This window comes from Nerophis ophidion, linkage group LG03 (genome assembly GCF_033978795.1).
Source record: "Nerophis ophidion isolate RoL-2023_Sa linkage group LG03, RoL_Noph_v1.0, whole genome shotgun sequence".
Taxonomy (NCBI): domain Eukaryota; kingdom Metazoa; phylum Chordata; class Actinopteri; order Syngnathiformes; family Syngnathidae; genus Nerophis; species Nerophis ophidion.
Genome location: NC_084613.1, coordinates 88,239,661 through 88,266,576, shown reverse-complemented (window position 1 = coordinate 88,266,576; position 26,916 = coordinate 88,239,661). Strand labels below are relative to the sequence as shown.

General features: G+C 38.7%; 1 protein-coding gene across 4 annotated transcripts in view; it reads right to left on the bottom strand.

Annotated features, from left to right (window-relative positions):
• Nucleotides 1-26,916, bottom strand: part of LOC133550184 (SAM and SH3 domain-containing protein 1-like) — a 68,064-nt gene that overhangs the window by 18,522 nt on the left and 22,626 nt on the right. For 3 of the 4 annotated variants that reach the window (XM_061896303.1, XM_061896305.1, XM_061896306.1), the window contains exon 2: nt 620-751. In XM_061896303.1, the coding sequence (XP_061752287.1) occupies nt 620-751 (132 nt within the window). Of the gene's footprint in view, nt 1-619; nt 752-16,421; nt 16,548-26,916 lie in introns of those variants that run through there. The other variant, XM_061896307.1, reaches the window with a different exon arrangement.

The window sequence follows — 26,916 nt, the reverse complement described above, 5'->3', positions numbered from 1 at the left end:
TCCAGAGACATGCATGAGTGAATGTTGTCTGTCTATCTGTGTTGGCCCTGTGATGAGGTAGCGACTTGTCCTGCGTGTACACCGCCTTCCGCCAGATTGTAGCTGAGATAGGCGCCAGTGACCCCAAGTGCGACCCCAAAAGGGACAAGCGGTAGAAAATGGATGGATGGGTGGAATTAATGAAGGAAAATTGACCCAAAATAACAGTTTTTTTTATCAAATATTTGAAAACAACTCATATCATATTCAACTGACAAACCAAAATGGCTATAACATAAAATTATGTTTTTATTTTTTACATTAATATGAATATTGATAAATTAAAATAAGAATTTTTTTATTTTATATTATTATTATTTTTTTTTTTATTAAGTAATTTTGAAATTCCAATAAAATCACATTACATCAAAATCCCTTTTTTGAAATGAAAGCAGACACCAAAAAAAAGTGACTCTGACTTGACATAAAAGTAATATTAGAAGGCGGCTGAAAGAATCCTAGAAAATATTATAATCCATCATAATTCACTTTGGAGGATGTCTACCCTCCTCCAGTCTGTGAGGAGCGACAGCAGCATGAGTCAAAGTGTCAGAAGAGGAGAGACATGGTTATTATTTACCTTCTCCGTGACTTCCTGTGCTACTCGCCGTCTGCACAGCTCCTCCATCCTCACACTCACCGCTGCCAGGGAGGAGGCGTTGTGGCCGGAATATTCCACAGACAGATCATCAAGGTTCCCCACGGAGCCGTCCTGAAACACACACAGCGACAATCTGTGACTCACACACACACACACACACACACACACACACACACACACACACACACACACGCACACACACACACAGTAGACAATGCGCACTGTCCTGATAAGCTAGTGTTGTGTGATAAGCTATTGTTGTATATTGAGATAAAGAGTGGGGGTGTGAAGGCAGGTTTAGCTCGTGCATGTCCGTGTCAACATGGATGCTCTCTCACGCTATCTTCAAGTCCTACTGAAATGAGATGTTCTTATTTCAACGGGGATAGCAGCTCCATTCTATGTGTCATACTTCATCATTTCGCCATATTGCCATATTTTTGCTGAAAGGATTTAGTAGAGAACATCCAGGATAAAGTTGGCAACTTTTGGTCGCTAATAAAAAAGCCTTGCCGGTCCCGGAAGTAGCAGACGATGTGTGTGTGATGTCACGGGTTGTGGAGCTCCTCACATCTGAACATTGTTTACAATCATGGCCACCAGCAGCTAGAGCGATTCGGACCGAGAAAGCGACAATTTCCCCATTCATTTGAGCCAGGATGTGTGTGTGTGTGTGTGTGGAAGGGGATGTGGCCTGCGGGCCTGCAGCGGAACAGGATGTGCCAGGACCGGCCTCAAAGTCAGCGACAGTTGCGTCGATGGCCCAGGTGGGCCTTGTTATCCGATCACCTGTCGCTCTGTACAAGCAGCAGCCGGGAGAAGAGAGTTTGTGGGAGCTGGAGCGTGAGCGAGAGGGACACAGACATGAACCCAGAGAGACAGACTTTGTGCTGAAAAGCAAAAGAATGGAAAACCCTAAAAACAAACCCGGGCTCCTGTGTCGATACTAGGTGGTCTGGGAGGATCAAGCAGGAAGGGGAACCTCCACAATTTGGCGCCCAACCAAGCCGGACCACCTGGGGCGAGTGAAGCCAAACCACCTGACGGCTTTGTCGAGGGTTCTCGCGGAGGTGACAGCGGCCAGCATGGGCGTGGCCAAGAGAGGAGTGGGGAGTGCGACTCTTGCCGCTACTGGCGGGGGAGGCACAGGGAGCGGCGCTCAGTCTACCGGTGGCCTCCCGCGTACACTTCCCAGACAAGAGGAGGGCGGTGTTGGACCGGACCGGGTGCACCGCCGTAGACCATTGACACCGGTTTTGGACGATGCTCCCAGGGACGTTCATGCTGGGTCAACGGCTCCAAGAGGCGGCGACGCGCCAGCTGCAGCCGAAGGATGGAGACGACCAGGTGATGGAGCGGCTAGTCGTGGAGCAGTTCCTGGAGGCGACCCCTGCGCGGACGGCGACATGGGTCCGGTATCACCGGCCCAGAGACCTGGCAGCATCGGTGATCCTCGCTGAGGACCACCTGGGCCATCTACGCACCTGTTGCTGACTTTGAGGCCGGTCCTGGCACACTCCGTTTTGCTGCAGGCTCGTAGGCCACGCACCTCTCCACTATATATAAGTTAGGGGTGTAACGGTACGTGTATTGGTATCAACCGTTTCGGTACGGGGGTTTCGGTTCGGCACGCGGCCGTACTGAACGAGTTCGGAAGCAGAAGTCTTCACAAGCTGCTCTGCTTTCTGCCTCTGTCTCTGCCTCGTTGTCCCGCCCATACAACCATCTGATTGGTTACATACAAAGCCAATCAGCAGTGCGTATTCAGACTTCAGAGCGATGTAGTCAATCCTTCAGCATCGAGCAGAGATATTCATTTAGCAAGGGAGGAGCAGACTCTCCTCAAATGATACTAAACACTTCCCAGTCACAACTATTACAAACATCACTATGAGCCCGTTGACCTTCTAGAAACTTAAACTGCAGCTCAGCTAGATCACAGTATAGGCTTGAGGTGAAGGCTAATTAGCTTTTAGCGTAACGTTAGCTCATTTTGCTCTGTGTGTGTGTGCGTGCATGTGTGTGTGTGTGTGTGTGTGTTAGGGGCAGCAAAGCCCTGTCTGTCTGTTATTTCATTGAATTCTATTGTGTTCAGGGATGAATAGTCTCTCCTATTGCTATTGTACTATTTTTCATCTAGAGTTACATGAATCATTAGTAATGTAGCAGCCTAGTTTTGAATGGCAGGGTCCCTGCTATCACATGTTGATAAAAATATAACATTTATATAATAAAAATCAACTACAGGCTTCCCAAAAGTACCACCATAACGACAACATTAAATACAGTAGTGTAGTAGACCTAAGTATTCATTAAGTACCACCATAACGACAACATTAAATACAGTAGTGAAGTAGACCTAAGTATTCATTAAGTACCACCATAACGACAACATTAAATACAGTAGTGTAGTAGACCTAAGTATTCATTAAGTACCACCATAACAACAACATTAAATACAGTAGTGTAGTAGACCTAAGTATTCATTAAGTACCACCATAACGACAACATTAAATACAGTAGTGTAGTAGACCTAAGTATTCATTAAGTACCACCATAACGACAACATTAAATACAGTAGTGTAGTAGACCTAAGTATTCATTAAGTACCACCATAACGACAACATTAAATACAGTAGTGAAGTAGACCTAAGTATTCATTAAGTACCACCATAACGACAACATTAAATACAGTAGTGTAGTAGACCTAAGTATTCATTAAGTACCACCATAACAACAACATTAAATACAGTAGTGTAGTAGACCTAAGTATTCATTAAGTACCACCATGATGACAACATTAAATACAGTAGTGTAGTAGACCTAAGTATTCATTAAATACCACCATCATGACAACATTAAATACAGTAGTGTAGTAGACCTAAGTATTCATTAAGTACCACCATAACAACAACATTAAATACAGTAGTGTAGTAGACCTAAGTATTCATTAAGTACCACCATAACGACAACATTAAATACAGTAGTGTAGTAGACCTAAGTATTCATCACGTACCACCATAATGACAACATTAAATACAGTAGTGTAGTAGACCTAAGTATTCATGAAGTACCACCATGATGACAACATTGAATACAGTAGTGTAGTAGACCTAAGTATTCATTAGGTACCACCATAACGACAACATTAAATACAGTAGTGTAGTAGACCTAAGTATTCATCACGTACCACCATAATGACAACATTAAATACAGTAGTGTAGTAGAGCTAAGTATTCATGAAGTACCACCATGATGACAACATTAAATACAATAGTGTAGTAGACCTAAGTATTCATTAAGTACCACCATAATGACAACATTAAATAGAGTAGTGTAGTAGACCTAAGTATTCATCAAGTACCACCATAATGACAACATTAAATACAGTAGTGTAGTAGACCTAAGTATTCATTAAATACCACCATAATGACATTAAATACAGTAGTGTAGTAGACCTAAGTATTCATCACGTACCACCATAATGACAACATTAAATACAGTAGTGTAGTAGACCTAAGTATTCATTAAATACCACCATAATGACATTAAATACAGTAGTGTAGTAGACCTAAGTATTCATCACGTACCACCATAATGACAACATTAAATACAGTAGTGTAGTAGACCTAAGTATTCATTAAGTACCACCATAATGACAACATTAAATAAAGTAGTGTAGTAGACCTAAGTATTCATCAAGTACCACCATAATGACAACATTAAATACAGTAGTGTAGTAGACCTAAGTATTCATTAAGTACCACCATGATGACAACATTAAATACAATAGTGTAGTAGACCTAAGTACTCATTAAATACCACCATAATGACAACATTAAAAAACAGTAGTGTAGTAGACCTAAGTATTCATTAAGTACCACCATAATGACAACATTAAATACAGTAGTGTAGTAGACCTAAGTATTCATTAAGTACCACCATAATGACAACATTAAATACAGTAGTGTAGTAGACCTAAGTATTCATTAAGTACCACCATAATGACAACATTAAATACAGTAGTGTAGTAGAGCTAAGTATTCATTAAGTACCACCATAATGACAACATTAAATACAGTAGTGTAGTAGAGCTAAGTATTCATGAAGTACCACCATGATGACAACATTAAATACAGTAGTGTAGTAGACCTAAGTATTCATCACGTACCACCATAATGACAACATTAAATACAGTAGTGTAGTAGACCTAAGTATTCATTAAGTACCACCATAATGACAACATTAAATACAGTAGTGTAGTAGACCTAAGTATTCATTAAGTACCACCATAATGACAACATTAAATACAGTAGTGTAGTAGAGCTAAGTACTCATTAAATACCACCATAATGACAACATTAAAAAACAGTAGTGTAGTAGACCTAAGTATTCATTAAGTACCACCATAATGACAACATTAAATACAGTAGTGTAGTAGACCTAAGTACTCATTAAATACCACCATAATGACAACATTAAAAAACAGTAGTGTAGTAGACCTAAGTATTCATTAAGTACCACCATAATGACAACATTAAATACAGTAGTGTAGTAGACCTAAGTATTCATTAAGTACCACCATAATGACAACATTAAATACAGTAGTGTAGTAGAGCTAAGTATTCATTAAGTACCACCATAATGACAACATTAAATACAGTAGTGTAGTAGAGCTAAGTATTCATGAAGTACCACCATGATGACAACATTAAATACAGTAGTGTAGTAGACCTAAGTATTCATCACGTACCACCATAATGACAACATTAAATACAGTAGTGTAGTAGACCTAAGTATTCATTAAGTACCACCATAATGACAACATTAAATACAGTAGTGTAGTAGACCTAAGTATTCATTAAGTACCACCATAATGACAACATTAAATACAGTAGTGTAGTAGAGCTAAGTATTCATGAAGTACCACCATGATGACAACATTAAATACAGTAGTGTAGTAGACCTAAGTATTCATTAAGTACCACCATAATGACAACATTAAATAGAGTAGTGTAGTAGACCTAAGTATTCATCAAGTACCACCATAATGACAACATTAAATACAGTAGTGTAGTAGACCTAAGTATTCATTAAATACCACCATAATGACATTAAATACAGTAGTGTAGTAGACCTAAGTATTCATTAAGTACCACCATAATGACAACATTAAATACAGTAGTGTAGTAGACCTAAGTATTCATTAAATACCACCATAATGACATTAAATACAGTAGTGTAGTAGACCTAAGTATTCATCACGTACCACCATAATGACAACATTAAATACAGTAGTGTAGTAGACCTAAGTATTCATTAAGTACCACCATAATGACAACATTAAATAAAGTAGTGTAGTAGACCTAAGTATTCATCAAGTACCACCATAATGACAACATTAAATACAGTAGTGTAGTAGACCTAAGTATTCATTAAGTACCACCATGATGACAACATTAAATACAGTAGTGTAGTAGACCTAAGTACTCATTAAATACCACCATAATGACAACATTAAAAAACAGTAGTGTAGTAGACCTAAGTATTCATTAAGTACCACCATCATGACAACATTAAATACAGTAGTGTAGTAGACCTAAGTATTCATTAAGTACCACCATCATGACAACATTAAATACAGTAGTGTAGTAGACCTAAGTATTCATTAAGTACCACCATAATGACAACATTAAATACAGTAGTGTAGTAGACCTAAGTATTCATTAAGTACCACCATGATGACAACATTAAATACAGTAGTGTAGTAGACCTAAGTATTCATTAAGTACCACCATAATGACAACATTAAATACAGTAGTGTAGTAGACCTAAGTATTCATTAAGTACCACCATGATGACAACATTAAATACAGTAGTGTAGTAGACCTAAGTATTCATTAAGTACCACCATCATGACAACATTAAATACAGTAGTGTAGTAGACCTAAGTATTCATTAAGTACCACCATAATGACAACATTAAATACAGTAGTGTAGTAGACCTAAGTATTCATTAAGTACCACCATGATGACAACATTAAATACAGTAGTGTAGTAGACCTAAGTATTCATTAAGTACCACCATAATGACATCATTAAATACAGTAGTGTAGTAGACCTAAGTATTCATTAAGTACCACCATGATGACAATATTAAATACAGTAGTGTAGTAGACCTAAGTATTCATTAAGTACCACCATGATGACAACATTAAATACAGTAGTGTAGTAGAGCTAAGTATTCATTAAGTACCACCATAATGACAACATTAAATACAGTAGTGTAGTAGACCTAAGTATTCATTACGTACCACCATAATGACAACATTAAATACAGTAGTGTAGTAGACCTAAGTATTCATTAAGTACCAGCATCATGACAACATTAAATAGAGTAGTGTAGTAGACCTAAGTATTCATTAAGTACCACCATGATGACAACATTAAATACAGTAGTGTAGTAGAGCTAAGTATTCATTAAGTACCACCATAATGACAACATTAAATAGAGTAGTGTAGTAGACCTAAGTATTCATTAAGTACCACCATGATGACAACATTAAATACAGTAGTGTAGTAGAGCTAAGTATTCATTAAGTACCACCATAATGACAACATTAAATACAGTAGTGTAGTAGACCTAAGTATTCATTACGTACCACCATAATGACAACATTAAATACAGTAGTGTAGTATACCTAAGTATTCATTAAGTACCACCATGATGACAACATTAAATACAGTAGTGTAGTAGAGCTAAGTATTCATTAAGTACCACCATAATGACAACATTAAATACAGTAGTGTAGTAGACCTAAGTATTCATTAAGTACCACCATAATGACAACATTAAATACAGTAGTGTAGTAGACCTAAGTATTCATTAAGTACCACCATCATGACAACATTAAATACAGTAGTGTAGTAGACCCAAGTATTCATTAAGTACCACCATAATGACAACATTAAATACAGTAGTGTAGTATACCTAAGTATTCATTAAGTACCACCATGATGACAACATTAAATACAGTAGTGTAGTAGACCTAAGTATTCATTACGTACCACCATAATGACAACATTAAATACAGTAGTGTAGTATACCTAAGTATTCATTAAGTACCACCATGATGACAACATTAAATACAGTAGTGTAGTAGAGCTAAGTATTCATTAAGTACCACCATAATGACAACATTAAATACAGTAGTGTAGTAGACCTAAGTATTCATTAAGTACCACCATCATGACAACATTAAATACAGTAGTGTAGTAGACCCAAGTATTCATTAAGTACCACCATAATGACAACATTAAATACAGTAGTGTAGTAGAGCTAAGTATTCATTAAGTACCACCATAATGACAACATTAAGTACAGTAGTGTAGTAGACCTAAGTATTCATTAAGTACCACCATGATGACAACATTAAATACAGTAGTGTAGTAGAGCTAAGTATTCATTAAGTACCACCATAATGACAACATTAAATACAGTAGTGTAGTAGACCTAAGTATTCATTAAGTACCACCATAATGACAACATTAAATACAGTAGTGTAGTAGACCTAAGTATTCATTAAGTACCACCATCATGACAACATTAAATACAGTAGTGTAGTAGACCCAAGTATTCATTAAGTACCACCATAATGACAACATTAAATACAGTAGTGTAGTAGAGCTAAGTATTCATTAAGTACCACCATCATGACAACATTAAATACAGTAGTGTAGTAGACCCAAGTATTCATTAAGTACCACCATAATGACAACATTAAATACAGTAGTGTAGTAGACCTAAGTATTCATTAAGTACCACCATAATGACAACATTAAATACAGTAGTGTAGTAGAGCTAAGTATTCATTAAGTACCACCATAATGACAACATTAAATACAGTAGTGTAGTAGACCTAAGTATTCATTAAGTACCACCATAATGACAACATTAAATACAGTAGTGTAGTAGAGCTAAGTATTCATTAAGTACCACCATCATGACAACATTAAATACAGTAGTGTAGTAGACCCAAGTATTCATTAAGTACCACCATAATGACAACATTAAATACAGTAGTGTAGTAGACCTAAGTATTCATTAAGTACCACCATAATGACAACATTAAATACAGTAGTGTAGTAGAGCTAAGTATTCATTAAGTACCACCATAATGACAACATTAAATACAGTAGTGTAGTAGACCTAAGTATTCATTAAGTACCACCATAATGACAACATTAAATACAGTAGTGTAGTAGACCTAAGTATTCATTAAGTACCACGATAATGACAACATTAAATACAGTAGTGTAGTAGACCTAAGTATTCATTAAGTACCACCATGATGACAACATTAAATACAGTAGTGTAGTAGAGCTAAGTATTCATTAAGTACCACCATAATGACAACATTAAATACAGTAGTGTAGTAGACCTAAGTATTCATTAAGTACCACGATAATGACAACATTAAATACAGTAGTGTAGTAGACCTAAGTATTCATTAAGTACCACCATAATGACAACATTAAAATACAGTAGACCTATGTATTCACTAAAAACAAGGCAGAGGTTTATTGATGGCCGTGTAATATTACACACAGTTGGAAGAGTAACACTGTGTTTGAATATGGGGAGATAAGAATAAGAGATGTCACCGTTGCCATGACGACCCGGCAATAAGAGTGTTACAGTGTAATGTGTCCCCACGCGTCCACAAAACAGGACCATTCATCTGCAGAACCACTGGCCCTCGGCTAGAGGAGGCCTTGGAAAAGCATCATGTCCTAGGGTCTAGGTCCACATAAGTGGTCCTTTGTGACTCGGCCCCATGACCAGCGCGCACTAATCACGTGCGACCCGAATAGTTGCGATAAATAATTGTCTACTGCAAATTGCTGCCGCGTGAGCCAGGACGGCGGCGCGAGGAGGCTTGAAAGTGTCACATTTGTGGAGACGTTTGAGACGCCAAACATCCAGGAGACGTCACCTGTTGGTTCCGCTTACGTCTCACATCCATGATGATGACTCGTGTGGCCTCAAAATACTTCTTATTTATTATTGTTGAACACTAAATGCTCACATGCTCTGCTTTGTTGTGAACATGGAAGCAATGTCACACGGTGCCTGGTATTGCACATGGTATCACACAAGTAGACACGCTGCAGGACTGCTTGTATCACCCATGATATCACACGCTAGTAAACACGTTGTAGGATCGCTTTTATTGCACATGATATCACACACAAGTAGACACGCTGCAGGACTGCTTGTATCACCCATGATATCACACGCAAGTAAACACGTTGTAGGATCGCTTTTATTGCACATGATATCACACACAAGTAGACACGCTGCAGGACTGCTTGTATCACCCATGATATCACACGCTAGTAAACACGTTGTAGGATCGCTTTTATTGCACATGATATCACACACAAGTAGACACGCTGCAGGACTGCTTGTATCACCCATGATATCACACGCAAGTAAACACGTTGTAGGATCGCTTTTATTGCACATGATATCACACACAAGTAGACACGCTGCAGGGCTGCTTGTATCGCACATGATATCACACACAAGTAAACACGTTGTAGGATCGCTTTTATTGCACATGATATCACACACAAGTAGACACGCTGCAGGACTGCTTGTATCACCCATGATATCACACGCAAGTAAACACGTTGTAGGATCGCTTTTATTGCACATGATATCACACACAAGTAGACACACTGCAGGGCTGCTTGTATCGCACATGATATCACACGCAAGTAAACACGTTGTAGGATCGCTTTTATTGCACATGATATCACACACAAGTAGACACACTGCAGGACTGCTTGTATCACCCATGATATCACACGCAAGTAAACACGTTGTAGGATCGCTTTTATTGCACATGATATCACACGCAAGTAAACACGTTGCAGGATCGCTTTTATCGCACATGATATCACACACAAGTAAACACGTTGTAGGACTGCTTGTATCACCCATGATATCACACGCAAGTAAACACGTTGTAGGATCGCTTTTATTGCACATGATATCACACACAAGTAGACACGCTGCAGGGCTGCTTGTATCGCACATGATATCACACACAAGTAAACACGTTGTAGGATCGCTTTTATTGCACATGATATCACACACAAGTAGACACACTGCAGGGCTGCTTGTATCGCACATGATATCACACGCAAGTAAACACGTTGTAGGATCGCTTTTATTGCACATGATATCACACACAAGTAGACACACTGCAGGACTGCTTGTATCACCCATGATATCACACGCAAGTAAACACGTTGTAGGATCGCTTTTATTGCACATGATATCACACGCAAGTAAACACGTTGCAGGATCGCTTTTATCGCACATGATATCACACACAAGTAAACACGTTGTAGGACTGCTTGTATCACCCATGATATCACACGCAAGTAAACACGTTGTAGGATCGCTTTTATTGCACATGATATCACACACAAGTAGACACGCTGCAGGGCTGCTTGTATCGCACATGATATCACACACAAGTAAGCACGTTGTAGGATCGCTTTTATTGCACATGATATCACACACAAGTAGACACGCTGCAGGCCTGCTTGTATCACCCATGATATCACACGCAAGTAAACACGTTGTAGGATCGCTTTTATTGCACATGATATCACACACAAGTAGACACGCTGCAGGCCTGCTTGTATCGCACATGATATCACACGCAAGTAAACACGTTGTAGGATCGCTTTTATCGCACATGATATCACACACAAGTAGACACACTGCAGGGCTGCTTGTATCGCACATGATATCACACGCAAGTAAACACGTAGGATCGCTTTTATCGCACATGATATCACACACAAGTAGACACACTGCAGGGCTGCTTGTATCACACATGATATCACACGCAAGTAAACACGTTGTAGGATCGCTTTTATTGCACATGATATCACACACAAGTAGACACACTGCAGGACTGCTTGTATCACCCATGATATCACACGCAAGTAAACACGTTGTAGGATCGCTTTTATTGCACATGATATCACACACAAGTAGACACACTGCAGGGCTGCTTGTATCACCCATGATATCACACGCAAGTAAACACTGCAGGGCTGCTTGTATCGCACATGATATCACACACAAGTAAGCACGCTGCAGGACCGCTTTTATCACCCATGATATCACACGCAATTAAACACGTTGCAGGTTCGCTTTTATCGCACATGATATCACACACAAGTAAACACACTGCGAGACTGCTTGTATCACACATGATATCACACACAAGTAAACACACTGTGAGACTGCTTGTATCGCACATGATATCACACACAAGTTAAATTGCTGCAATACTGCTCATATCGCACATAATATCACACACAAGTAAACACACTGCGAGACTGCTTGTATCGCACATGATATCACACACAAGTAAACACATTGCATGGCTGCCTGTATCGCACATGATATCACACACAAGTAGACACACTGCAGGACTGCTTGTATCACCCATGATATCACACGCAAGTAAACACGTTGTAGGATCGCTTTTATTGCACATGATATCACACGCAAGTAAACACGTTGCAGGATCGCTTTTATCGCACATGATATCACACACAAGTAAACACGTTGTAGGACTGCTTGTATCACCCATGATATCACACGCAAGTAAACACGTTGTAGGATCGCTTTTATTGCACATGATATCACACACAAGTAGACACGCTGCAGGGCTGCTTGTATCGCACATGATATCACACACAAGTAAGCACGTTGTAGGATCGCTTTTATTGCACATGATATCACACACAAGTAGACACGCTGCAGGCCTGCTTGTATCACCCATGATATCACACGCAAGTAAACACGTTGTAGGATCGCTTTTATTGCACATGATATCACACACAAGTAGACACGCTGCAGGCCTGCTTGTATCGCACATGATATCACACGCAAGTAAACACGTTGTAGGATCGCTTTTATCGCACATGATATCACACACAAGTAGACACACTGCAGGGCTGCTTGTATCGCACATGATATCACACGCAAGTAAACACGTAGGATCGCTTTTATCGCACATGATATCACACACAAGTAGACACACTGCAGGGCTGCTTGTATCACACATGATATCACACGCAAGTAAACACGTTGTAGGATCGCTTTTATTGCACATGATATCACACACAAGTAGACACACTGCAGGACTGCTTGTATCACCCATGATATCACACGCAAGTAAACACGTTGTAGGATCGCTTTTATTGCACATGATATCACACACAAGTAGACACACTGCAGGGCTGCTTGTATCACCCATGATATCACACGCAAGTAAACACTGCAGGGCTGCTTGTATCGCACATGATATCACACACAAGTAAGCACGCTGCAGGACCGCTTTTATCACCCATGATATCACACGCAATTAAACACGTTGCAGGTTCGCTTTTATCGCACATGATATCACACACAAGTAAACACACTGCGAGACTGCTTGTATCACACATGATATCACACACAAGTAAACACACTGTGAGACTGCTTGTATCGCACATGATATCACACACAAGTTAAATTGCTGCAATACTGCTCATATCGCACATAATATCACACACAAGTAAACACACTGCGAGACTGCTTGTATCGCACATGATATCACACACAAGTAAACACATTGCATGGCTGCCTGTATCGCACATGATATCACACAAGTTAAATTGCTGCAAGACTGCTCATATGGCACATGATATCACACACAAGAAAACACATTGCATAACTGCTTGTATCGCACATAATATCACACACAAGTAGACACTGCGAGACTGCTTCTATCACACATGATATCACACACAAGTAAGCACGCTGCAGGACCGCTTGTATCACACATGATATCACACACAAGTAAACACACTGCGAGACTGCTTGTATTGCACATGATATCACACACAAGTAAACACATTGCATGACTGCTTGTATCGCACATGATATCACACACAAGTTAAATTGCTGCAATACTGCTCGTATGGCACATAATATCACACACAAGTAAACACACTGCGAGACTGCTTGTATCGCACATGATATCACACACAAGTAAACACATTGCATGCCTGCTTGTATCGCACATGATATCACACACAAGTTAAATTGCTGCAATACTGCTCGTATGGCACATAATATCACACACAAGTAGACACACTGCGAGACTGCTTCTATCACACATGATATCACACACAAGTAAGCACGCTGCAGGACCGCTTGTATCACACATGATATCACACACAAGTAAACACACTGCGAGACTGCTTGTATTGCACATGATATCACACACAAGTAAACACATTGCATGACTGCTTGTATCGCACATGATATCACACACAAGTTAAATTGCTGCAATACTGCTCGTATGGCACATAATATCACACACAAGTAAACACACTGCGAGACTGCTTGTATCGCACATGATATCACACACAAGTAAACACATTGCATGACTGCTTGTATCGCACATGATATCACACACAAGTTAAATTGCTGCAATACTGCTCGTATGGCACATAATATCACACACAAATAGACACAGTGCAAGACTGCTTCTATCACACATGATATCACACACAAGTAAACACACTGTGAGACTGCTTGTATCGCACATGATATCACACACAAGTTAAATTGCTGCAATACTGCTCATATGGCACATAATATCACACACAAGTAAACACACTGCGAGACTGCTTGTATCGCACATGATATCACACACAAGTAAACACATTGCATGACTGCTTGTATCGCACATGATATCACACACAAGTTAAATTGCTGCAATACTGCTCGTATGGCACATAATATCACACACAAGTAGACACACTGCGAGACTGCTTCTATCACACATGATATCACACACAAGTAGACACATTGCATGACTGCTTGTATCGCACATGATATCACACACAAGTTAAATTGCTGCAATACTGCTCATATGGCACATAATATCACACACAAGTAAACACACTGCGAGACTGCTTGTATCGCACATGATATCACACACAAGTAAACACATTGCATGCCTGCTTGTATCGCACATGATATCACACACAAGTTAAATTGCTGCAATACTGCTCGTATGGCACATAATATCACACACAAGTAAGCACGCTGCAGGACCGCTTGTATCACACATGATATCACACACAAGTAAACACATTGCATGGCTGCTTGTATCGCACATGATATCACAAAATGTTTTTTTTTCCCTTAAAAAAAATGTATATTACGTTTATAAGGTCAGTAAATACGTGACCTGGACACATGAGGACTTTGAATATGACCAATGAATGATCCTGTAACTACTTGGTATCGGATCGACACCGAAATGTGTGGTATCATCCAAAACTAATGTCAAGTATGAAAGAAGAGAAGAAAAAGTGTAGATAGAACACGTTAAAACAGAAAATTAACAGAAAATGAACAAGCAGATTAATGATGATTTTTTTTTTTACAGTTTGTCCCTCATAATGTGTATAAAATTAGGAGTCTTTGTTTGTTTACTTACTTATTTTTTCAAGGACTAAAAGACAATAAACATATGTTTCATGTACATCAACATTTTTCGTTCAAATAAATTCCGTCCTCTTCTTTCCTGACAATTTAAATCAATGTTCAAGTACATTAATTTTTTTATTGTAAAGAATAATAAATACATTTAATTTAATTCTTCATTTTAGCTTCTGTTTTTCCGACAATGAATATTTGTGAAACATTTCTTCAAACTTATTATGATTAAAATTAAAAAAAATTATTCTGGCAAATCTAGAAAATCTGTAGAATCAAATTTAAATCTTATTTCAAAGTCTTTTGAATTTCTTTTAAAATGTTTGTTCTGGAAAATCTCGAAGAAATAATGATTTGTCTTTGTTAGAAATATAGCTTGGTCCAATTTGTTATATATTCTAACAAAGTGCAGATTGGATTTTAACCTATTTTAAACATGTCATCAAAATTCTAAAATTAATGTTAACCCGGAAAAATTACCAATAATGTTCCATAAATGTTTTTATTTTTTCAAAAACATTCAAATTAGCTAGATTTTCTCTTAAATTTTAAAGAGTCGAAATTGAAGATAAAGTAGGTTTCAAAATTTAATTTTCATTTTTTTTGTGTTTTCTCCTCTTTTAAAACATTCAATTAAGTGTTTTTTTTCATCATTTAAAAAAAAATGTCTGACGGAATGACAGACAGAAATACCTTTTTTTTTATATATATATATTTATTTATTAAAGGTAAATTGAGCAAATTGGCTATTTCTGGCAATTTATTGAAGTGTGTATCAAACTGGTAGCCCTTGGCATGAATCAGTACCCAAGAAGTAGCTCTTGCTTTCAAAGAGGTTGCTGACCCCTGATCTAAAGCTTATTTAGTCCTTCAAATAATACTGAATTGTACTTGACGTATCAAAGGGAGGCTTACACGGATGTTTTCAATGATTATTCCCAATTAATGAGTAGAGTTGAGCAAAAGGAACAAAACGAGCCAGCATGAATGATGGATGAAGTTTTCGCCCTTTCAGTCACACTTAATCCCTTTAGAAAAGGTTTGAATGTTGAACATCGACTGGGTCCTCAGTGAACGTACCACAACATCCACAGCGTTAACATTCCAACACACACACACACACACACACACACACACACACACACACACACACACACACACACACACACACACACACACAAATAGACTCACCACAAACAGACATCCACCGGGCCGGCACTACTTTACTGACTACTGCTCCACATTGACGTTTACACTTTAGTTTGAGTGGAACACAATGATGTGAAAGGGGAGGGCTCTCTCTCTCTCTCTCTCTCTCTCTCTCTCTCTCTGTGTGTGTGTGTGTGTGTGTGTGGTGTGTGTGTTCTTGTATTTCTAACCTTCTTGAGACATCAAGAAGGAAAAGTACCGCCCATATGAAGACTGTGGACCAAGTTAGGACCGCTGCATCTAATAGAAAGCCAAATACTAGAGTCTGTGAACATTGCTCCAAAGTCAGGATTTTTGTTGTTGATTTAATGTGCAAATAAAAGAGGTGCAAAGGCAGCAATAAATGAGGCAATTCCTGAAGGAAATGCATGTGAATGTGCCAATGCTGAAGTGAAATCCTGGAATTTTTTTTTTATAATTGTTGAAGTAGAGCACAAAATTCCTGAACAGGTTGAATATTTTGAAATTGGAACAGTTTGAATCAGATGAAAAATGTGGGAGTTGTGGAACTTTGAAGAATGTTCCATTCATTTCAATGGGACTTTCCCCCAAATTAAGTAATTTCGGGAAAAGCGGGATTTTTTTAGAAAATGGTAAAAAAAAACAAAAAAAACTTGAATGGTCTGAATAAGTTAAAATGGTTGGCGTTAAATCGGCAAAGAAATGTTTAGGTAGTAACATTTTTAATTGGGAAATTGTATTACGGAATTTCGGGAAAGCCGGAAAGTTTTCCTGTTCAAAAAACAACTTAGTTTTTTCTCCTGATTCAGAGGAATGTTTTAATGATGGAACGGTTGAAGTGGGTTGAAAAATGTGGGAGGAGTAGTCACCAGAAAAAAGAGTGAAGATTGGGTTTGGAAAAATGGGAATTCTGGCAATTCCTGGATTCCTTTGGAAGTTGGAAAAATAATAGTTTGAATGTGCAGGATGAGTGGAATATGTTGAAGGTGGAATGCTTTGAATGGGTTGAAAAATGTGGGAATGGTGGAAGCTTGAAAAATGGCCAATTCACTTTCAATGGGAAAAATGTCCGGGAAAACCTGGAATTCTGGGAGTTTTTGGAATTCGTCGAGGGAAAGCCCGCGATTCCTGAATAGGCTGAACAGTTTGAAATCGGAAGAAGAAGAAAAAATAGATGAGGCAATTCCTGAAGGAATTGTGTGTGCACCAATGCTGAAGTTGAACTGAAATCCTGAACAGGTTGAATATTTTGAAGTTGGAACAGTTTGAATCAGATGAAAAATGAGGGAGTTGTGGAACTTTGAAGAATGTTCCATTCATTTCAATGGGACTTACCTCCAAATTAAGTAATTTCGGGAAAAGCGGGATTTTTTTTCGAAAATGGTAAAAAAAACAAAAACTTGAATGGTCTGAATAAGTTGAAATGGTTGGCGTTAAATCGGTCAAGAAATGTTGAGGTAGTAACATTTTTAATTGGGAAATGGTATTACGGAATTCCTGGAATTTCGGGAAAGCCGGAAAGTTTTCCTGTTCAAAACACAACTTAGTTTTTTCTCCTGATTAAGAGGAATGTTTTAATGATGGAACGGTTGAAGTGGGTTGAAAAATGTGGGAGGAGTAGTCGCCAGAAAAAAGAGTGAAGATTGGGTTTGGAAAACTGGGAATTCGGGCAATTCCTGGATTCTTTTGGAAGTTGGAAAAATAATAGTTTGAATGTGCAGGATGAGTGGAATATGTTGAAGGTGGAATGCTTTGAATGGGTTGAAAAATGTGGAAATGGTGGAAGCTTGAAAAAAGGCCAATTCACTTTCAATGGGAAAAATGTCCGGGAAAACCTGGAATTCTGGGAGTTTTTGGAATTCGTCGAGGGAAAGCCCGCGATTCCCGAATAGGCTGAACAGTTTGAAATTGGAAGAAGAATAATAAATAGATGAGGCCATTCCAGAAGGAATTGTGTGTACACCAATGTTGAAGTTGAACTGAAATCCTGGAATTTTTTTTAGAATTGTAGAATATTTTGAAGTTGGAACAGTTTGAATCAGATGAAAAATGTGGGGGTTGTGGAACTTTGAAGAATGTCCCAATGATTTCAATGGGAATTTCCTCAAAATTTAGTACGTATTTTTCGGACTATTAATCGCGTGGAGAAGACTGTGACTTATAGTCCGAAAAATACGGTAATTCTGGGAAAAGCGGTAATTTTTTAGAAAATGGTAAAAAAAAACTTGAATGGTCTGAAAAAGTTACCAGTTGGCGTTTACATTTTTCAAATCGGTCAAGAAATGTTGAGGTAGTAACATTTTGAATCGAGAAATAGTATTACGGAATTCCTGGAATTTTGGGAAAACCGGGAAGTTTTCCAGGTAAAAAAAAACCCTTAGTTGTTTGTCCTGATTAAGAGGAATAATTTGATGATTGAAGGGTTGAAATAGGTTGAAAAATGTGGGAGGAGGAGGAGTTGCTAGAAAAAGGGGTGAAAATAGGGTTTGGAAAACTGGGATTTCTGGCAATTCCTGGAATTTTTCCAAACTTGGAAAAATAATCATTTGAATATGCAGGATGAGTGGAATATGTTGAAGGTGGAATGCTTTGAATGGGTTGAAAAATGTGGAAATGGTGGAAGCTTGAAAAAAGGCCAATTCACTTTGAATGGGAAAAATGTCCGGGAAAACCTGGAATTCTGGGAGTTTTTGGAATTCGTCGAGGGAAAGCCCGCGATTCCTGAATAGGCTGAACAGTTTGAAATTGGAAGAAGAAGAATCAATAGATGAGGCAATTCCTGAAGGAATTGCGTGTGCACCAATGCTGAAGTTGAACTGAAATCCTGGAATTTTTTTTAGAATTGTAGAATATTTTGAAGTTGGAACAGTTTGATTAAGATGAAAAATGTGGGAGTTGTGGAACTTTGAAGAATGTCCCAATGATTTCAATGGGAATTTCCTCAAAATTTAGTACATATTTTTGGGACTATAAGTCGCGTTTTTTTGGGTGAGACTTGGCCAAACTATAAAAAAAATAAAAAAAAAAAGTTTTTATTTTTTGGGGACTGTGGAGAAGACTGTGACTTATAGTCCGAAAAATACGGTAATTTCTGGAAAAGCGGGAATTTTTTAGAAAATGGTAAAAAAAAAAACTTGAATGGTCTGAAAAAGTTGAAATGGTTGGTGTTTACATTTTTCAACTCGGTCAAGAAATGTTGAGGTGGTTTCATTTTGAATTGAGAAATTGTATTACGGAATTCCTGGAATTTCAGGAAAACTGGGAAGTTTACCAGGTCAAAAAAAAACTTAGTTTTTTGTCCTGATTAAGAGGAATGATTTGATGATGGAACGGTTGAAGTAGGTTGAAAAATGTGGGAGGAGGAGGAGGAGTTGCTAGAAAAAGGGGTGAAAATAGGGTTTGGAAAACTGGGATTTCTGGCAATTCCTGGAATTTTTCCGAACTTGGAAAAATAATCATGTGTATGTGCAGGATGAGTGGAATGTGTTGAAGGTGGAATGTTTTGAATGGGTTGAAAAATGTGGAAATGGTGGAAGCTTGAAAAATGGCCAATTCACTTTGAATGGGAAAAATGTCCCGGAAAACCTGGAATTCTGGGAATTCTGGGAATTTGCCAAGGGAAAGCCCGCGTTTCCTGTATAGGCTGAACAGTTTGAAGTTGGAACACTTTGAATCGGGTAAAAAATGTTGAAGGTAGAGCGTGCCAAAATCTGGAGAAGAAGTTGAATTATAAATAGATGAATTTTGGTGTAGAAAAGTGAATATTTTGTAACATTCACACAATTACAAACAAGGAAAACTAACAAAAAAACAACTAAAAGCTTACCTTTTTCATATTTGCATAGAATGTGTATATTATTAATTAGAGATTAGAGATTAGATTAGATAGTACTTTATTTATTCCGTCAGGAAAATTACAATTTTCAGCACAATCCCATTCAAGATCAGACAAACATTACAGGGAGACAGAACAGGATCGCTGACGGGTCTGCCGGCTTCCAGCGCCCCTTACAAAAAAGATGTTGTAAATAATGTTGAAAGGTTAATGTCAATGTAATGTTGTAAATACAAATCTTTACATATCTAGAAAGGCTGGTCCTAAAGAGGGAGACATTTTTTTTGAGGTCCCCAGAAGGTCAGAAATACATAAAAGTGTGTAAGCAGATAGGAGGACACTGGGTGGGGCCCTCAGGCTGCGGCCCCGCACAAACATGCCTGACTCACAAGTGGAAATAAACCACATCCATGTCGGCAGTGTGTGTGTGTGTGTGTGTGTGTGTGTGTGTGTGTGTGTGTGTGTGTGCTCAAGCCATGTGTTCGGGACAGAAGTTACGACTCCCTCTGCTGATGTAAAAATGTTCTCTTTCGCTGGTTGAGACTAAACGAGTGCGACAGGAAGCCAACGTTGTAAAAGTCAAGAAAGACAAAACTGGGAAGCAAAATTGGCAACGCTTTGGATGACAATGACTAGAAATCTGCAGGGATACAAATACAAATACATGATAACACGTCTTGTTCAAGGCTTGGTCCAGTGGTTCTTAACCTGGGTTCGATGGAACTTTAGGGGTTCAGTCAGTCGGCCTCAAAGGTTTGGCAGAGCCTCCATCGCGGAGGTCAAGACACGCCTGACTCATCGTGTAAATACAAACTTTTCCCTATCGGCGTATTATGGACACCCCCAAAAAATGTTCCCCCTAATTTTCCATCTGATTTGCAGTTGTGACATTTGTTGTGAGTTCATGCACTGTGTTGGTTTAGTTCTTTGAACAAAGTGATGTTCATGCACTGTGTTGGTTTAGTTCTTTGAACAAAGTGACGTTCATGCACTGTGTTGGTTTAGTTCTTTGAACACGGTGATGTTCATGCACTGTGTTGGTTTTGTTCTTTGAACAAAGTGACGTTCATGCACTGTGTTGGTTTAGTTCTTTGAACAAAGTGATGTTCATGCACTGTGTTGGTTTAGTTCTTTGAACAAAGTGATGTTCATGCACTGTGTCGGTTTAGTTCTTTGAACAAAGTGATGTTCATGCACTGTGTTGGTTTAGTTCTTTGAACAAAGTGATGTTCATGCACTGTGTTGGTTTAGTTCTTTGAACAAAGTGATGTTCATGCACTGTGTTGGTTTTGTTCTTTGAACAAAGTGATGTTCATGCACTGTGTTGGTTTTGTTCTTTGAACAAAGTGATGTTCATGCACTGTGTTGGTTTAGTTCTTTGAACAAAGTGACGTTCATGCACTGTGTTGGTTTAGTTCTTTGAACACGGTGATGTTCATGCACTGTGTTGGTTTTGTTCTTTGAACAAAGTGACGTTCATGCACTGTGTTGGTTTAGTTCTTTGAACAAAGTGATGTTCATGCACTGTGTTGGTTTAGTTCTTTGAACAAAGTGATGTTCATGCACTGTGTCGGTTTAGTTCTTTGAACAAAGTGATGTTCATGCACTGTGTTGGTTTAGTTCTTTGAACAAAGTGATGTTCATGCACTGTGTTGGTTTAGTTCTTTGAACAAAGTGATGTTCATGCACTGTGTTGGTTTTGTTCTTTGAACAAAGTGATGTTCATGCACTGTGTTGGTTTTGTTCTTTGAACACGGTGATGTTCATGCACTGTGTTGGTTTTGTTCTTTGAACACGGTGATGTTCATGCACTGTGTTGGTTTTGTTCTTTGAACAAAGTGATGTTCATGCACTGTGTTGGTTTTGTTCTTTGAACAAAGTGATGTTCATGCACTGTGTTGGTTTAGTTCTTTGAACAAAGTGATGTTCATGCACTGTGTTGGTTTTGTTCTTTGAACAAAATGATGTTCATGCACTGTGTTGGTTTAGTTCTTTGATCAAAGTGATGTTCATGCACTGTGTTGGTTTAGTTCTTTGAACAAAGTGATGTTCATGCACTGTGTTGGTTTAGTTCTTTGAACAAAGTGATGTTCATGCACTGTGTTGGTTTAGTTCTTTGAACAAAGTGATGTTCATGCACTGTGTTGGTTTAGTTCTTTGAACAAAGTGATGTTCATGCACTGTGTTGGTTTAGTTCTTTGAACAAAGTGATGTTCATGCACTGTGTTGGTTTTGTTCTTTGAACAAAGTGATGTTCATGCACTGTGTTGGTTTTGTTCTTTGAACACGGTGATGTTCATGCACTGTGTTGGTTTTGTTCTTTGAACACGGTGATGTTCATGCACTGTGTTGGTTTTGTTCTTTGAACAAAGTGATGTTCATGCACTGTGTTGGTTTTGTTCTTTGAACAAAGTGATGTTCATGCACTGTGTTGGTTTAGTTCTTTGAACAAAGTGATGTTCATGCACTGTGTTGGTTTTGTTCTTTGAACAAAATGATGTTCATGCACTGTGTTGGTTTAGTTCTTTGATCAAAGTGATGTTCATGCACTGTGTTGGTTTAGTTCTTTGAACAAAGTGATGTTCATGCACTGTGTTGGTTTAGTTCTTTGAACAAAGTGATGTTCATGCACTGTGTTGGTTTAGTTCTTTGAACAAAGTGATGTTCATGCACTGTGTTGGTTTTGTTCTTTGAACGAAGTGATGTTCATGCACTGTGTTGGTTTTGTTCTTTGAACACGGTGATGTTCATGCACTGTGTTGGTTTAGTTCTTTGATCAAAGTGATGTTCATGCACTGTGTTGGTTTAGTTCTTTGAACAAAGTGATGTTCATGCACTGTGTTGGTTTTGTTCTTTGAACAAAGTGATGTTCATGCACTGTGTTGGTTTTGTTCTTTGAACAAAGTGATGTTCATGCACTGTGTTGGTTTAGTTCTTTGAACAAAGTGATGTTCATGCACTGTGTTGGTTTAGTTCTTTGAACAAAGTGATGTTCATGCACGGTTCATTTTGTGCACCAGTAAAAAAAAACAGAGAACTTTATCTTAAATTTGAAAAAAACCCCACACATTTTATTGTTCACTAAAGAAGGGTTGAGAGAATACCTGGATCACACCTGGGCAGGTTAAGGTCCGGAGGCCACATGCGGCTCGTTAAGCTTTTCAATCTGGCTCGCTGGAAATCCCCAAATAATGATTTCAGATCTTTAAGATGGAAAGTGTCGCTGCCATTATGATGTGCACTCATCTTTTCTAATGACCACAAGTCTTCAACTATACGAAGTCTTTCAAGGGTTGAAATCTGCAACTTTGCATGATATTTTAGTGACTAGTGTTGTCCCTCTGCCAACATTATTTCGATACTTTTCAATACTTTTCTAAATAAAGGGGACCCGAAAAAAATGCATTATTGGCTTTATTTTAACAAAAGATCTTAGGGTGTGGCGGACCGGTACTTTTCAGAGGCGGTAGGGCATCTAATATGATTCATTACTAGCACGGATAGCCGTATGCCGTACAACCCTACTAGTGACTATGATAATCTACGTCACAGCAGCTCAGACGAGGCACCAAGCAGCGTGGGTGGGGAGCGTTTCCACAGAATGTTTCCAGAGCCTGAAATGTGGGCAAAGGGAAAGCTGCAGAAGGAGATTTTTACATAAAAATTCTAAAGTTTAGTGATTTTTCAGATATATCAGATTGTAGACGGTTTTTTTTACCCTTCGCGTCCATATTTCACTGTTGCGTTTGGCTTGATTGTAAAATATGTGGATGGAGAGAGGGTGAGACGTTCATATGTTGCCGATATTCAGGGTTTTATCTTTCATAGAAAATATTAAAATCCCATTCCGCTTTTAAGGCGGTCTGTCATAACATTTTTAGCATTCAATCAGACATTATTGTGAGGTTTTATATTAGTTTCCCCAAAAATAGATACACAGGCCCACAGACACATTTTTTTCTATAAATTTGCCCCCCCCCGAGTCAAAATAATTGCCCAGGCCTGGTCTGTATGAAAGTGGAGAGGTTTGGTACCTCCAACAAGGTTAAGAAACTCTGGCTTAGTCTGATACAGTTTGAGGTTTTCATCGCACCTAATTGACTAACTCTAAACTTGTACGCTAGCAGTTGAGTCCTGCAAACATTATAATCAATCAATAAATCAATCAATCAATCAATCAATCAATCAACCTTTACTTAGATAGACCTAAATCACGAGTGTCTCAAAGGGCTGCACAAGCTACAACGACATCCTCAGCTCAGATCCCACGTACACATTCTGGTCCTGTTCCTGTCTGAGAGTCTTCCGGATTGATATTTTCAAACTATCTTACAGATGCACTACATTTTAAATTGATGCCTCGTGCAGAATTGAAGTGAATTATATTTATATAGCGCTTTTCTCTAGTGACTCAAATTGCTTTTACAAACCCCGTTTCCATATGAGTTGGGAAAATTTTTTAAAAAAATACCGGATTCCAGTAGCCCTCCCTAGTGACATGCTGCTTCATTTATTTTACAAACCCTGTTTCCATATGAGTAGGGAAATGGTGTTAGATGTAAATATAAACAGAATACAATGATTTGCAAATCCTTTTCAAGCCATATTCAGTTGAATATGCTACAAAGACAACATATTTCATGTTCAAACTCATAAACATTTTTTTGCTTGCAAATAATCATTAACTTTAGAATTTGATGCCAGCAACACGTGACAAAGAAGTTGGGAAAGGTGGCAATAAATACTGATAAAGTTGAGGAATGCTCATCAAACACTTATTTGGAACATCCCACAGGTGAGCAGGCTAATTGGGAACAGGTGGGTGCCATGATTGGCTATAAAAACAGCTTCCCAAAAAATGCTCAGTCTTTCACAAACAAGGATGGGGCGAGGGTCAGCAGAGACCCCGGACTGTTGAAGGACTGAAGCTCGACATAAAACAAGAATGGGAAAGAATTCCACTTTCACAGCTTCAACAATTAGTTTCCTCAGTTCCCAAACGTTTATTGAGTGTTGTTAAAAGAAAAGGTGATGTAACACAGTTGGTGAACATGCCCTTTCCCAACTACTTTGGCACGTGTTGCAGCCAGGAAATTCTAAGTTAATTATTATTTGTAAAAAAAAATTAAGTTTATGAGTTTGAACATGAAATATGTTGTCTTTGTAGCATATTCAACTGAATATGGCTTGAAAAGGATTTGCAAATCATTGTATTCTGTTTATATTTACATCTAACACAATTTCCCAACTCATATGGAAACGGGGTTTGTAATATATATATATATATATATATACATATATATATGTATATATATATATATATATATATATATATATATATATATATATATATATATATATATATATATATATACACACACACAATATACAGCACATTACAGTTTGATTGACAAAGTGAAGATAAGATTGTACCAGCAGGTGGCAGCAAACAACATATTTTACTCCTTCCTGGTACTACAGCAAGTTCCCAGACACCAAGTGTGGAAGTGCATGCAGGTCATCAGAGACCCACTAAGAGACACCAAGTGTGGAAGTGCATGCAGGTCATCAGAGACCCACTAAGAGACACCAAGTGTGGAAGTGCATGCAGGTCATCAGAGACCCACTAAGAGACACCAAGTGTGGAAGTGCATGCAGGTCATCAGAGACCCACTAAGAGACACCAAGTGTGGAAGTGCATGCAGGTCATCAGAGACCCAGTAAGAGACACCAAGTGTGGAAGTGCATGCAGGTCATCAGAGACCCACTAAGAGACACCAAGTGTGGAAGTGCATGCAGGTCATCAGAGACCCACTAAGAGACACCAAGTGTGGAAGTGCATGCAGGTCATCAGAGACCCACTAAGAGACACCAAGTGTGGAAGTGCATGCAGGTCATCAGAGACCCACTAAGAGACACCAAGTGTGGAAGTGCATGCAGGTCATCAGAGACCCACTAAGAGACACCAAGTGTGGAAGTGCATGCAGGTCATCACAGATCCACTAAGAGACACCAAGTGTGGAAGTGCATGCAGGTCATCAGAGACCCACTGGAAGTGCATGCAGGTCATCAGAGACCCAGTAAGCGTGTCTTAGGTGGTGACCCGGATGGCTCTCGCTGGGATTACGTGACCCCCAGGGTGTGATGGTGACCTCCGCCTCTAATCTTCATCCTCAGCATCATCAGCAGGAGTGATCAATAGCAGATGGAGAGGGAGCGGTGCTGAGGGTGGGGTCACTACACCTGGCGTACGGCGCCACTTCCTGCCAGGCAGGTTAGGTTTCCATCTGCTCATCACTTCAACACACAAGACCCTTCCTGGCTCCTTGTTTGGTGTCCAGATGGTGCCCACCTTCTACACACTCCACCCATCTGTGCTCCCCACCTTCACTCATCTAGTAGTCTATGACTTATATTCATACAGTAGCACAATATCACTAAAAACTGTATCATGATATTCGTGTTTTATATCGACTGATATCCAAAATGTTATGGAAAATAAGGAGCATGGGGAAAAATATATGTTATTTGTAATGTAACTTCCTCTGGTTAAAATCTCCTCAGCCATTAAGGCAGAAAGGAAACGTCAACAATTTAAACTAAAAAAGGAAAATCACATTGAACGCTTAATAATAAGATCTTAAAATGAAGGTACAAAAATAGGGAAAATTAAAAATAAAT